The 16,136-nt window shown below is 43.2% G+C and overlaps 1 protein-coding gene across 7 annotated transcripts in view; it reads left to right on the forward strand.

The window, feature by feature from the left end:
- The window catches only part of SGF29 (SAGA complex associated factor 29), a 215,530-nt gene that overhangs the window by 111,622 nt on the left and 87,772 nt on the right, over window positions 1–16,136 (forward strand). For all 7 annotated transcript variants that reach the window (XM_078652345.1, XM_078652347.1, XM_078652344.1 and 4 more), the window contains 2 exons: window positions 6,089–6,235; window positions 7,526–7,561. In XM_078652345.1, the coding sequence (XP_078508471.1) occupies window positions 6,089–6,235; window positions 7,526–7,561 (183 nt within the window). The remainder of the gene's footprint in view (window positions 1–6,088; window positions 6,236–7,525; window positions 7,562–16,136) is intronic.

Below are 16,136 nucleotides of genomic sequence, written 5' to 3' on the forward strand. Positions count from 1 at the left end.
AAAACACAGCACAGCACAGCAAAACACAGCACAGCACAGCACAGCACAACACAGCACAGCAAAACACAGCACAGCAAAGCACAGCACAACACAACACAGCAAAACACAACATAGCAAAACACAACATAGCACAGCACAGCAAAGCACAGGACAGCACAGCACAGCAAACCACAGCACAGCACCGCACAGCACAGCACCGCACAGCACAGCAAAACACAGCACAGCAAAACACAGCACAACACAGCACAGCAAAGCACAGGACAGCACAGCAAAACACAGCAAAACACAGCAAAGCACAGCACAGCAAAACACAGCACAACACAACACAGCACAACACAACACAGCACAGCACAACACAGCACAGCAAAGCACAGCACAGCAAAACACAGCACAGCACAACACAGCAAAACACAGCACAGCAAAGCACAGCAAAACACAGCACAGCAAAACACAGCACAGCAAAACACAGCACAGCAAAACACAGCACAGCAAAACACAGCACAGCAAAACACAGCACAGCACAGCAAAACAGCACAGCAAAACACAAGACAGCACAGCAAAAGACAGCACAGCAAAAGACAGCACAGCAAAAGACAGCACAGCAAAAGACAGCACAGCAAAAGACAGCACAGCAAAAGACAGCACAGCAAAAGACAGCACAGCAAAAGACAGCACAGCAAAAGACAGCACAGCAAAAGACAGCACAGCAAAAGACAGCACAGCAAAAGACAGCACAGCCAAGCACAGCACAGCCAAGCACAGCACAGCCAAGCACAGCACAACCAAGCACAGCACAACCAAGCACAGCACAACCAAGCACAGCATAACCAAGCATAGCGTAATAAAGCACAACAAAACATAGCATAACAAAAAATAGCATAACAAAACACAACAAAACAGCATAACAAAAAATAGCATAACAAAACACAACAAAACATAGCATAGCATAACAAAGCATAGCATAACATAACAAAACACAACAAAGCATAGGATAGCAAAACAAAACATGGCATAACAAAACATGGCATAACAAAACATGGCATAACAAAACATGGCATAACAAAACATGGCATAACAAAACATGGCATAACAAAACATGGCATAGCAAAACATGGCATAGCAAAACATGGCATAACAAAACATGGCATAGCAAAACATATAATAGCATAGCAAAACATAGCATATCAAACACAACAAAGCATAGCACAACACAGCACAGCACAACACAGCACAGCAAAACACAGCACAGCAAAACACAGCACAGCACAACACAGCACAGCACAGCAAAACACAGCACAGCACAACACAACACAGCAAAACACAACATAGCAAAACACAACATAGCACAGCAAAGCACAGCACAGCACAGCAAACCACAGCACAGCACAGCAAAACACAGCGCAGCAAAACAGCACAGCAAAACACAGCAAAGCACAGCACAGCAAAGCACAGCACAGCACAGCACAACACAGCACAGCAAAACACAGCACAGCACAGCAAAACACAACACAGCAAAACATAGCACAGCACAGCAAAGCACAGGACAGCACAGCAAAGCACTGCAAAACAGCACAGCACAACACAGCACAGCACAGCAAAGCACAGGACAGCACAGCACAGCAAAACACAGCAAAGCACAGCAAAGCACAGCACAGCAAAACACAACATAGCAAAACACAACATAGCACAGCACAGGACAGCACAGCACAGCACAGCAAAACACAGCGCAGCAAAACAGCACAGCAAAACACAACGCAGCACAGCAAAACACAGCAAAGCACAGCACAGCAAAGCACAGCACAGCACAACACAGCACAACACAGCACAGCAAAACACAGCACAGCACAGCAAAACACAACACAGCAAAACACAACATAGCACAGCAAAGCACAGGACAGCACAGCAAAACACAACACAGCAAAACACAACACAACATAGCACAGCACAGCAAAGCACAGGACAGCACAGCAAAACACAGCACAGCAAAACAGCACAGCAAAACAGCACAACACAACACAGCAAAGCACAGCACAGCACAGGACAGCACAGCACAGCACAGCAAAACACAGCAAAGCACAGCAAAGCACAGCAAAACACAACACAACACAGCACAGCAAAGCACAGCACAGCAAAACACAGCACAGCACAACACAGCACAGCATAGCAAAACACAGCACAGCACAGCAAAACACAGCACAGCAAAACACAGCACAGCAAAACACAGCAAAACAGCACAGCAAAACACAGCAAAACAGCACAGCAAAGCACAGCACAGCAAAAGACAGCACAGCACAGCAAAACACAGCACAGCAAAACACAGCACAGCACAGCACAGCACAGCAAAACACAGCACAGCAAAACACAGCACAGCAAAACACAGCACAGCAAAACACAGCACAGCAAAACACAGCACAACCAAACACAGCACAACCAAACACAGCACAACCAAACACAGCACAACCATACACAGCACAACCAAGCACAGCACAACCAAGCACAGCACAACCAAGCACAACAAAACATAGCATAACAAAAAATAGCATAACAAAACATAGCATAACAAAAAATAGCATAACAAAACACAACAAAACATAGCATAGCATAACAAAACATAGCATAGCATAACAAAACACAACAAAGCATAACAAAACACAACATAGCATAACAAAACACAACATAGCATAGCATAACAAAACACAACATAGCATAGCATAACAAAACACAACATAGCATAGCATAACAAAACACAACATAGCATAGCATAACAAAACACAACATAGCATAGGATAGCAAAACTAAACAGAGCATAACAAAACAAAGCATAGGATAGCAAAACAAAACATAGCCTAACAAAACATGGCATAACAAAACATGGCATAACAAAACATGGCATAACAAAACATGGCATAACAAAACATAGCATAGCATAACAAAGCATAGCATAACAAAACACAGCATAACATAACAAAACACAGCTTAGCATAACAAAACACAGCATAGCATAACAAAACACAGCATAGCATAACAAAACACAGCATAGCATAACAAAACACAGCATAGCATAACAAAACACAGCATAGCATAACAAAACACAGCATAGCATAACAAAACACAGCATAGCATAACAAAACACAGCATAGCATAACAAAACACAGCATAGCATAACAAAACACAACATAGCATAGCATAACAAAACACAACATAGCATAGCATAACAAAACACAACATAGCATAGGATAGCAAAACTAAACAGAGCATAGCATAACAAAACAAAGCATAGGATAGCAAAACAAAACATAGCAAAACAAAACATAGCCTAACAAAACATGGCATAACAAAACATGGCATAACAAAACATGGCATAACAAAACATGGCATAACAAAACATGGCATAACAAAACATGGCATAACAAAACATGGCATAACAAAACATGGCATAACAAAACATGGCATAACAAAACATGGCATAACAAAACATGGCATAGCATAGCATAGCATAGCATAGCATAGCATAACAAAACACAGCATAGCATAACCAAACACAGCATAGCATAACAAAACACAGCATAGCATAACCAAACACAGCATAGCATAACAAAACACAGCATAGCATAACAAAACACAACATAGCATAACAAAACACAACATAGCATAGGATAGCAAAACTAAACAGAGCATAGCATAACAAAACAAAGCATAGGATAGCAAAACAAAACATAGCCTAACAAAACATGGCATAACAAAACATGGCATAACAAAACATGGCATAACAAAACATGGCATAACAAAACATGGCATAACAAAACATGGCATAACAAAACATGGCATAACAAAACATGGCATAACAAAACATGGCATAACAAAACATGGCATAACAAAACATGGCATAACAAAACATGGCATAACAAAACATGGCATAACAAAACATGGCATAGCAAAACATGGCATAGCAAAACATAGCATAGCAAAACATATAATAGCATAGCAAAACATAGCATATCAAACACAACAAAGCATAGCATAGCAAAACATAGCATAGCATAGCAAAACATAGCATAGCATAACAAAGCATAACAAAGCATAGCATAGCATAACAAAACATAGTATAGCATAACAAAACATAGCATAACAAAACATAGCATAGCATAACAAAACACAACACAGCATAGCATAGCATAGCATAACAAAACACAACATAGCATAGGATAGCAAAACTAAACAGCATAGCATAACAAAACAAAGCATAGGATAGCAAAACAAAACATAGCCTAACAAAACATGGCATAACAAAACATGGCATAACAAAACATGGCATAACAAAACATGGCATAGCAAAACATATAATAGCATAGCAAAACATAGCATATCAAACACAACAAAACATAGCATAGCAAAACAAAGCATAGCATAGCAAAACATAGCATAGCATAACAAAGCATAACAAAGCATAGCATAACAAAACATAGCATAGCATAACAAAACATAACAAAGCATAGCATAACAAAACATAGCATAGCATAACAAAAGATAGCATAACAAAACATAGCATAGCAAAACACAACACAACATAGCATAACATAACATAGAAAAACAAAGCATAACACACACAACCACGCACACATAACCACAACCACACACACAACTATCTATCGCCCTCACTCTATCTGTCTATCGATCTATCGCCCTCACTCTATCTGTCTATCGATCTATCGCCCTCACTCTGTCTATCTATCGCCCTCACTCTATCTATCGGCCTCAGTCTATCTATCTAATCGCCCTCACTCTATCTGTCTATCTATCGCCCTCACTCTATCTATGGGCCTCACTCTATCTAATCGCCCTCACTCTGTCTATCTATCGCCCTCACTCTATCTATCGGCCTCAGTCTATCTATCTATCGCCCTCACTCTATCTATCGCCCTCACTCTATCTATCGCCCTCACTCTATCTATCGCCCTCACTCTATCTATCGCCCTCACTCTATCTATCGCCCTCACTCTATCGCCCTCACTCTATCTATCGCCCTCACTCTATCTATCTAATCGCCCTCACTCTATCTATCTATCACCCTCACGCTATCTATCTATCGCCTTCACTCTATCTATCTTTCTATCGATCTATCGCCCTCATTCTATCTATTTATTTAGATACTGATCGCCATCACTCTATCTATCTGTCTAGCTATCTATCTATCTCGCTCACTCAATCTCTCTATCGCCCTCTATCTATCGCCCTCCCTCTATCTATCTATCGCCCTCACTCTATCTGTCTATCCCACTCACTCTATCTATCGCATCACCACAGCATCACTACCACAGCATCACTAAGGGGCACAACAACATCACTATGCGCTACCACAGGATCATTGAATGCCACAGCATCACTAGTCGCCACCACAACATCTCTCAGCCCCACCACAGCATCACTCCGCACCACCACAGCATCACTCAGGGGCACCACAACATCACTAGGCGCTACCACAGCATCACTGAACGCCACAGCATCACTAGTCGCCACCACAACATCTCTCAGCCCCACCACAGCATCAATCTGTGCAACCATTTACCAACAACTGGGTCAAATATGATCTCAATGTTTCAAGCTTTATTACAAATGTCACAAAAAGAGGTTAGTATTTCACTACTGTTCTTGGATTTTCGTCACAATAAAATACACTGAACATATTCTTCACAAAAGTTATTTACAAAAGTTTAAGCTATTGCCATTATAAATTACAATAACTTTTATTTAAGTATTAATTATTTAAAAAATTCAAAGCCATTGTTATTTGTAATATCAATACATCTAAGTCACGTGAATACAACACATATTGCATTACAAATGCTATAGGTGTCACAAGTTATAACTATTGGCATTGTAAATGACAAAGCTATTATTTTTGCTATTTTCAAAACCAACACATATATAAAAAATGTGTCATTTACAATACCAATAGCTCAAACTTTCCTAATGCGAGACCTTATGCATTGCAAATGCTTGTTAGTATAGGTTAAAGAGGGAGATCCGGAGGACCAGGTAAGAGAACTCCAGTCTAGTTATCACATTGAATCTTATTACTCCTCTGTAGACCACCACCTCTTTGCGGCGCTATTCCTGCCTCCAGCGACTATGTGGCAAAGCCAGGTGACAAGGTTGCTGCCCGGGTGAAAGCTGTGGATGGGGACGAGCAGTGGATCTTGGCGGAGGTGGTCAGTTACAGCCATGCCACCAACAAGTAAGAAGCATTGTCGATGTTCTCTGTAAAGAAGAAGAATGCGCCAGCTGGGGTTAATAGGTTTCATAGCCACCAGATACTCCATCCATGGAGGGACTAGAACAGATATTCAAGGAGGGCAGTGTTGCATCCCCCGGTTCAAGCTTCACACATGAGGCAACCCTGCATAGACCTCATTTAGGCACTTTCTTGTCCTGCATTGATTCCTGCTGAAGACCAGGGCGGGGGGGTCTCTCCCTCCGCGCTTGCATAGGTCCCCGCAGAAGAGAATGAGTTGGCCTTTATCACCTTTTCCCAACTAGTAGAGCTTTTAAAGGACCACGGATGCTACTCCAGTGTTCTGTAGTCCCTCACTTACGTCATGCCCCTAGGGGGCAGCATTGCGCAAGCATTGAGGCCGGATAGGAACGTCAACACTGCAACTTCATTATTATACAGAGGCTTTCCTTCGAAAGGCTTTGGCAGATGCTGCTTTTATTTTTAAATGGTCCGTAACCAAAGAGGGCAAGAGTGCATTTAACTACAGCCTTGGTTAGAATTCCTTCAGATGACGCAGTCGGGTTGGATACAGCTAACATCTGGCATTAGTTTTGTTCTAAGCCCGTGTCTGGCTCCTGTGCTGACAAAAATTGCATTTCCCAAAAGCAATTAGCTGATAGGTTGATTACACCTAAGCTTCGGCTGTGTACGGACTTCCTGTACTGCCTCCAGATTTGTAGTGTAAAACGGGGAGAACTTATTTGGCAGGGTTTTCACAGACTCAGAAGGACATTTGAAGGGCGGCGGGTCTGGGTACATTTGAATGGCCAGCGATCTGGGTACATTGGTGAAATCCTTCTCCGAGAGGATCCACCGTAGCATGGCCTTATCGCAGTTACGACCACACACATTATTCAGCAGTGTGAAATGTATGAGTATGCAGAGATTCACAGGGATTCATTTGGGGTTTGTGGCTGTCTGCTTCTCAGGAAGGGATTGTTCTTTCGATACTGCGTTGTCTTACCCAATGCCACCAAAAACTCAGTTCAGATTAACCTAATTTCCTGTTTGTGAAGGATGTTTCACTTGAGACCGTTTTTTTGTGAGGGGATGATTGGCATCAGTGCAACTTGCATACATGTCACTTCTGCAGTTTTCACACAGGTTCAGCCAGAGCCATCATCCGGACGCTAATCCTGTCACACTAAATTTACTTGAAAGCTGGTGCATTCAGAAAGGGGCGGCTCTACATCTGTGGTGCTGATTGTATGGTGCTTCCAAGTATTTTACTACCTTTTCTTTTTTCTGCAGGTACGAGGTAGATGACATTGACGAGGAGGGCAAGGAGTAAGTGTGGACGTTCCAGGGCCATGTTGGGACCTTAGGGTGGGCATGAGTCAGGGGTGGGCATGTTTATGGTGTAAGCCATGTTCAGTATATCCGTAATCAGTGCATGCCTAGTGCTCTTACTTTAACTGGAGTGGGCATATTTCTGTGACTTTCAATCGGCTATTGGGTATCGGCTATTGGGTTTTATGGAAGTGTCTCATCTATGGTGGCAGAGCCAGGCACCATTTATTGAGAAAAAACGAACGTTGGTAGTAGTGGGCACCATTTGTTGAGGGAGGTGTATTTGTAGCAGCTTTTTGGGGCCTCGTTGTTTCTAACTAGGAAATAATTACAATTGAAGGGCTGGATTCATCATTTTTATGCAGGGATGTTGTAGTGCAGTTTATGTACTGTGCTTATTTTGATGGTCCTGTAGAAGGAGTGTACATGTTTACAAAGACAGCAATGAGCTTTCAGTATTTGTGTGCTACTTTTTATGTTGACATCACTGAGCTCTTGTGTGTGTGCTGGGGCGATAGATACACGTTCGGCCCAGTACAGCTAAGTATCTGGATGAGGCTTAATAGTACGAGTGCTCAACTCTATTAGGTACAAGAGTTTCCCTGGTGACAAGCATTATTGTGGTGGAGGGCTCGTGCTGCTTCTGCTTCAAAGTGGTTTTGTGAGCACAAAGTGAGAATTGCGTTTGTCCTGTCAATCTGCTGTTTAACACATGCACTTAACATTCTCAAGTCCATCTGAAGGTGGAGTGTCACAGGGAAGGAATTCTATTGGTAGAACCCTGTGTCTTAGACCACACCTCTTGGAAGCCACTTAAGTGTAAGAAAGATGGAACTCAGTGCATGTTAGTTATAAACCAACAAATTTGTTTAGATATTTATATATCACATAGTTACCCGTGGTAGATGCACTTTACGTGTTAACAGTATTTGATAGAGAATTCTAGATGCAGATTCCTTACCTTGGAATATCTCCATGAGTCAGACTGGATCTGGAAAAATTGTGAACAGCACCCCTGCCCGCCGGTAGGTGGTGACTTTTGGCTCCGCGTCGGCATCGTCCGTGGTGGAAGTGACGTACACAGTGCCTTTATAGGCACCACCCTGACACTCTGACGTCTGTTCTTTCCTATCCGTGACAGATAATGCTGATTTGAGCTATCCTCAGTCATTTTTTGAATGGGGTAGGAAGCTGGCTTGGTATATGGTATACCCCTAAATGGTTATACAGTGCACAGAGTCCAGATATTCCCCAGAAGTGTACAGGGTTCAATGTAAACCCAAAGCACTATATTTTTGGTATTATTTGGCATAGATAGCCCAACACAGAGGAGTATAATACATTGGATATGCACATAGTGACTAATACATGACTCAAAAACATGTCACAATTTTTAGAAAAGTAAGCTTCTTTCAAGATTTATTTTAAGACGAAGATGTTCGCAAAAATGTAAGAATGTTTTTCAGAAAAAATACTTAATACTTTAAAAAGTGGACGCTTAGTGCAAATTTCAAGCTTTGCAATTTTAATTGATTGGGGGGGAAGGGGTTTTTTCAGGTAAGTACACAACTTACAGTTCCAGTCTTCGGGGTTTTAGTTCAACACTAGGCAAGGTTCAGATTGGCACCAAAACTGCACCACCAGCGGCACAGGGGGAGACTGGGTGCAGAGGTCAGATTTGTGGTCGGTGCCCAATGTTAACCAGGGCAGAATGAGGGTTCTCCAGTACTGAATCTTTCATAGATTTACATGCTTGTACCTTCCCGTAGTCATGGTGGGAGTCTCGCGGTAAAAGAATAACCAAAGCAGTAGAGAAAAAACTGCATAGAAACCAATAGGGTCGTATTGACCAACCAATCAGCTGCCAGCCCTAAGATCACAATCCCCAGCAGAGCCACCATACCTCAGATTTCCAACCGCCATCGTGTGAGAAGGAGTCTCCCTGAGCACTGCTCAGTTTTTGGTTACTTGGTGAACTTTTGACCTTTCTACAGTTTTGGTTTGAGGTACTGCTTTTCTATTTCTTCACCATGTCTGACCGCTCTAACAAGAGGCTTTTCAGACCTTGCAGATCTTGTGGGAAGGCCAGATTATATTATGAGGACCATCACAAAGACTGCTTATACTGCCTTTACCCTCAGCACGTCCCCAAGGAGTGCAAACACTGTTGCACCGTCTCGGCTAAAACTCTAAAAGACAGAGAAGCTTGTTTGTTATTATGGCTTCAGAAAAAGGCCACCTCAGACTCTGAGTCTGATGAGGGTTCTAAAGGACACTCCTCTAAAAAGTATAAGGGGGAGTTGTCTGAGGAAAAAGCTCAGGTGCAGAAGCAGAAAACTGAAAGATCTAAAGCCAAAAAATCATCGTCATCTTCTTTGCCTCATACACCCCTCAAGAAGCCTTCAGAAGCAAAGGCTCCATCGACGAAGACAGGAGTGTCTTCTGTCACGACGCCGAAGAAGACGTTGACTACCTCGACGTCAGCCGCGTCGTCTATGACCATCTCGACGACAAATGCATCATCGACATTTACGATGACGACTTCGTCGACCACTAGTGGACAAACCTCGTCGACGGCCATTCTAATGCCATCGTACTGTGTCCCTTCTGAATGAGTCGCTGTCACAGGGCCGCGTCCCTAAAGTATTTAAAGATGCCATTGTGGTCCCTCTCCTAAAAAAAAAACTGGAGCGGACCCACTAAACCCTTCAAATTACTGCCTTATATCCCTGCTCCCCTATTTAGCCAAAATCTTGGACGCCCAAGTGGCCAAATGCTTGTCTAATTTGATGAAACAATCCAGCTATTTAGACCCACATCAGGCAGGATCCCGCCCCGCCCACTCTACGTAGTCAGTGGTACTGGCAGTTCTGGATGATCTGCGCGGTAAAGCAAACATGGGTATCCCACAGGCTCTGGTGCTTCTGGAGCTATCTGCCGCTTTTGACACAGTCGACCACAGGATACTGAAGGACCGTGTCTGACAGGCTGGCATCCAGGGCTGAGCCTTCAATTGGATTGAATCCTTCCTAGAGGGCCATACTCAAGCAGTACGCTTGGCCACCTTCACAGCACCCAAGCTTACTACGACATGTGGGGTCCCGCAGGGCTCCTCATTATCCCCCCCATCTGTTTAATCTGTACCTCCTCCCTTTGATTCAGTCTCTGAAGGAAAGGAATGTGACTACATTCAACTATACCGATGACCTTCAGCTCACATTTACCATTGATAACTCCCATAATTCAGTTATCAACTTTCAGGAAACTATGCTCTACATCCGCCATTGGATGGATCATAATCACCTGAAACTCAACCCAGGTAAGACTGAGCTGCTGTTAACAGGGGTGAGCCAGATCTTCTGGGGCCCACACTACTGGCCAGCGGAACTCGGCTCTCCTCCTAAGCCCTCCACTTCTGTAAACAGTCTTGGGGGGATTATAGACAGTGATTTACCGCTGAAATCACAGGTTGGCGCAGTAGTATCAACCTGTTACCTTCAATTACGAAAGATTTTAAAGATCCGCTATCTGCTCACTCATGCAGCACTGATACAGGTGGTGATAGCTATGGTACTATCATCATCAAGTCTTTATTGCGATTATTCATCATAAAAGACAATAAATAGCAAATTATTACATATTTCATCCATAAAGTGATAGTCCAAAACTATGAAAATCTAAAACTCACAAATATTACACCAACACAGATAATAAATAAATACATATACATTATCATTTTTAAAACCAGTTCTTAAAAGGTATTAAATATGTAATCCAGCATAAAGTTTTTGGGCATATATTAATATCATAGTTATATATTCTATTTAAAAAACCAGCTACAAATTCCAATTTCCAAGTTCCAACCCTAAACTGATGGTAGAGCTTGCGGTCAAGTTGTTTCGTTATAAGGTCCCAGAAGCCCTCCAGGTGGGGTTCATCCCTGAAGTCAAGGTGGTCCCTCGACAAGGACGGACTGATATGGGAGGAGAATCTCCTTACTTTGATCAACTCCCAATATGCTGCTTTGTAGAGCCTTTTTTATGGAAATTCCGCAATCTCAGGGTGATCCCAAAGGTTACTCATCCCCATATCAATCAACAGGGATTTAACACCAATCAACCATGGGATCTTATAAGAGCGGCTTAGCCCCCTTACTTCCAACATCGCCCTGACATACAGGTGGACCTCTGGAGTAATCCAGAGGAGCCTCCAGAATGCCAGCGGTCTATAACGGGCAACATCTTCAAGTGCCTGGCAACCAAGATCGAAGAGCAGTGGAATTCGAGGAGAGGATTGGAGCAGACCCACTATAGATCTCATGAATTTATTCTGGGCTGTGGAAAGTTAGGATAAGTTAGAAAAAAAACTAATTTCGGCACTATATACAATTGCTGGGCAGATTTTAGTCTTATAGATTTTAGCAATAGGGGCAATAGGCTTGGAGAGGGACAGCCTGTGCTCCTTAACCCCTTCGATGCTCATGACGAGCTCAGCTCGTCATGAGGCACACTGGAGCTGTGCTTATGACGAGCTGAGCTTGTCATGAACAATGGGATTTCTCCATCAACAGCACAGGAGGGGAAAAGTCATAGCAGCCAAGGTGTTAAGCAGGGCTCCAGCCAGATGAGCATGTTTTAACGCTGGATATCTACTTGGGGCTTCCAATTCAATTTATCATTAAATGTAACACCCAAGTAGGTAAAAACATCTGTCTGCTCCAAGGGTTCGTCATCCATAAAAACGCGTGCTTTTACTGATTTTGACCGATGGAGCACCATAAACTTGGTTTTCCCTACGTTGACCACAAGCTCATGTTCGCGGCAGAACACCTCAAAACGGGACAGTGCCAGCTGCAAACACTGTCTCGTTTTGGATAATAACAAGGTGTCGTCCACGAACATGAGCAAGGGCATTTTCATGCCAGCTAACATTGGTGCATCAGTTGAGTGGTTCGTAAAATACTGGACCACCCCATTAATAAATAAATAAAACCGTGTGGGAGCCAGCACACACCCCTGGCGGACACCTTTGTTCACCTCAAACTTTTCGGTAACCTCACCTGGTTTGCCCCAGCGAACCTGCGCATTGGTACATTCATGCAATTTGACCAAAATGTCAACCAACTCTTTGGGCATCCCGATTTTCATTAGTACATTCCACAACTTAACCCTTGGGACAAGATCGAAGGCGGATTTTAGGTCCACAAATGCTGCAAGAAGCCTACCCCCGCCGAAGGTGACCTCCTTCCAATAAATTAATACAAATCTAAAGGCTTGATTGAGGGTACGTATGTGAGACTGAAACCCTGCCTGTAAGGGTGACAAGATGTCCGCTTCAGTCAACCATCCCTGTATCCTGCCCAATATCAATCGTGCAGCATTCTTTTGCACGGCATCAATTAAACTGATGGGTCTGTAGCTGGCCGGAGCAGAGCGGTCTCCCTTCTTGTAGATCGGTATAATCTCTGCTCCGGACCAGGATGCAGGGATCGGAGCTCCACAAGCAATTAGCATTAACTAATAGCTTTATATATGGGACCCATAACTCCTGATCCTGCTTGAATAAATCAGCAGGAATACAATCAGGCCCTGGAGCCTTGCCACTCGGGATTATTTTCAACACAGACTCCACCTCACTATTTGTAAACTCCAGTGGACTATCAATTTGAATAGGCGGAGCGGCTTCATTGCTACTATGTGGCGCTCTAAACTGTGCTTCAAAACATAACACCCAATGCTGGGGTTCAACGTGATTACTCTGGGTTTTTGCCTGCGGCCTATTCCCCCACTTAAGTAGTTCCCAGAATTGGACCATGTTTCTCCCATTACAGGCGTGTAACAGATCGTTCCATCGATCCTCATCCCAGTCTCTCTTAGCTTGTCTTAGTGCTATTTTATAATTAGCTCTGCACTGCTTGATGGTACCCTGGGACCTCGATTTTATAGCTCCCACTAGTGCTTTATGGGCAAGTCTGCACGTGTTATTATACCACGAGCTTGGCTTCAACGGGCTGATCTTTTTCGGCGGGTTAGACTTAGTGAAAAACCCTTTCAACCCACTAAAGAGTTAATTATGAACACCCAGTATATTAGCATTTAGTACCTCCTGAGACTCACAGGCCAAGAGTTTATCCAAGGACCTCAATACCATATCCCTGATCTGCAAAACATCCCTTTCATTAGCGGCTATCCGCGGCCACCGAACCCTTCTTAAGTCATTCGAGATAGTTAGCATGTTAGAGCAACCATCACCTTCCCTCTGAGAAGAGCTAAAAAAACTTCTATCATTAATTATAAGAACCAGGGGATTGTGGTTGCTTTCAGGTCTGCTCTGTACCTCCATATCTAAGACTAGGGGCCACAGCTCCACATTGACAAGTATATAATCAATGTGGCTGTTAAACCTGCCATTATCAAAAGTCACAGCACCCTGTCTATCGGACTTCGTCATGCCATTAACCGCCCTCACGCCCCATTCCAAACACAACCCCTTCAATTGAAGGGCAGCCTCAGACCATTTCCTTATGGGTTGAAGATCCAAATGAGGGGCACCCCATAATACGTCTACGTCTTAACTAAGCCTTCCATCTTCAAAATACAGGGGTTCGAAGGTAGTATTAAAATCACCAGCAATGATCTGTCTGCTAGTGTTAACCTCCTGGGATAGGTGGCTTTCTCAGGTTGTAATAACACTAGAACTCCTGCCACCAGGCTGGCCCCTCGAGTACACATTATAAATGTTTTGCTGACCCTTATGGCCAAGATGTCAGGGCTGTTGATATAAACCTCATCTACCCTTACCCCCTCAAATTGCCGAACCCAGCAAGTCAACCCTCCTGCTGGTCTACCTCTTTCTCCCCTAGTGGCAGCTTTAAAGAAGTTTAGATAGCCAACATGGAAAACTCCTTCTACACACCATGTCTCCTGGAATACCCATACGTCCATACACTCTATGAACGCGGACCAGTCTGTAGACATTGTTTTCGCTTCAAGACCTGCTATATTCCAGGAGGATAGTGTCATAAATGGTCTCGAGGGACTAGGGCCAACGTTCCCAGTGGGAATCAATACCTCATTCATATTTGGTTCGATTGTTAATGGTTGACCTTCACTAAGGGATCTTAAACGAGGTAGTACCTCAGGATCAGTGGGAGTATCCCACAATTCAATTCCCGAGCATACATTGTCTAAGCCAGTTATCAGTATATCCCGTAGAGGGGCACACCCACATCCCTGATTACTACTGGTGCCAGTTGGTAAATTCCCAACTACCATCATATTGACCCCACTACCTATAGCCTGCTTTACAGTATCACTCCCTCTCAGTCAGTCTATGTCTTCGAGTGTTGACAGCAACTAGAAGCAATTGTTGGTGTGAATGGGGAAGTCTAACCTATTATGGACCCCTTGAGGGGCCCATACTTCCCTATTTCGGAATGACGCCCATCGATTATAGAAGAACCCTAAGGGGAGTAATCTAATTTCCTCTGCAGCAGGGGAAAAGTGCCCAGCCAACTCTAAGATATAACGGACCAAGGGGGGTGACCTGAAGCTCAATACCACACAGTCACCAGCCATAGATTTAAATGAATGGCCTACCCAATTGATACGTCGTTTCAATTCAATTCAAAACAAGCTTTATTCGATTTTCAGATTAAAATCATAAAAGCGTGGTGTAACATTAAAACCATTTTTTCATTTTTAAAAAGAGCAAAATAAAATCCATAATATTCAGAATAAGCTTGATCAAACAATTCTTATAAAAAGCGTCATGATTTAACGCATAAAAACTTATGCAAAAAAGGAAGTCATTAATAGTTGGTACTTGAGGGTAGGATACAAAGACTTTACAAGGTGTTCCTGAATTTAATAACAAGTTTTAAAAAGCTTGAGACTGCGTAGATAACATGATCATCTTCTAACTGTTGCAGTTTCACATATGCTGATCTACAAGTGCAAATCCCCCATGCTTTGAGGACGGGTATCAAAAAGGCCCTTCGTGGTCCCTGATAAAATTTGCAGAACACGCAGTGTATGTTTGATTGCTTTGAGGTGTCGTTACAAGGGCAAGTTAGGTTTTCCGTAGAACAATCATTACAGGTAGGGAAGGTAAACAAACGGAAAAAAGGGCCTAATCTAAGGTGGGTCAGCAGCTGCGGGCATAGGGGCTTAAGGCCAGGGTGAGATAATGTTGTAAACCCTCACAGTGAGTAATTTCCTGGTATCTGAGAACGGTGTATTTCTTTTTCTCAAGATTCCATCTGACACTTACTAGATGGGCAGAAACCATCTTTTTCAAAGAACCTCTCGATATCCCCTCCAAGCTAGATCGCTTTTCAAAGCACTCTGGGTGACCTATCTCCGTGAGGATGTTTCTCACATAAGATAACCATCTAATGTTGGCTACCCCGTCCAAAGCGAGACAATCAGTTAAGTCTCTATTTAAAGTAGTCTCCTTGGTGACCCAGACCTTGTGCCACAACAATATGGGGGAGATCCTGATGGTGTCACAAATATATGGGATTCCTGCTTCAATGTGTGTCATGTAAGTTGATGTGAATTTAGAAACGCCC

The sequence above is a fragment of the Lissotriton helveticus genome, chromosome 7 (assembly GCF_964261635.1).
Source record: "Lissotriton helveticus chromosome 7, aLisHel1.1, whole genome shotgun sequence".
Taxonomy (NCBI): Eukaryota; Metazoa; Chordata; class Amphibia; order Caudata; family Salamandridae; genus Lissotriton; species Lissotriton helveticus.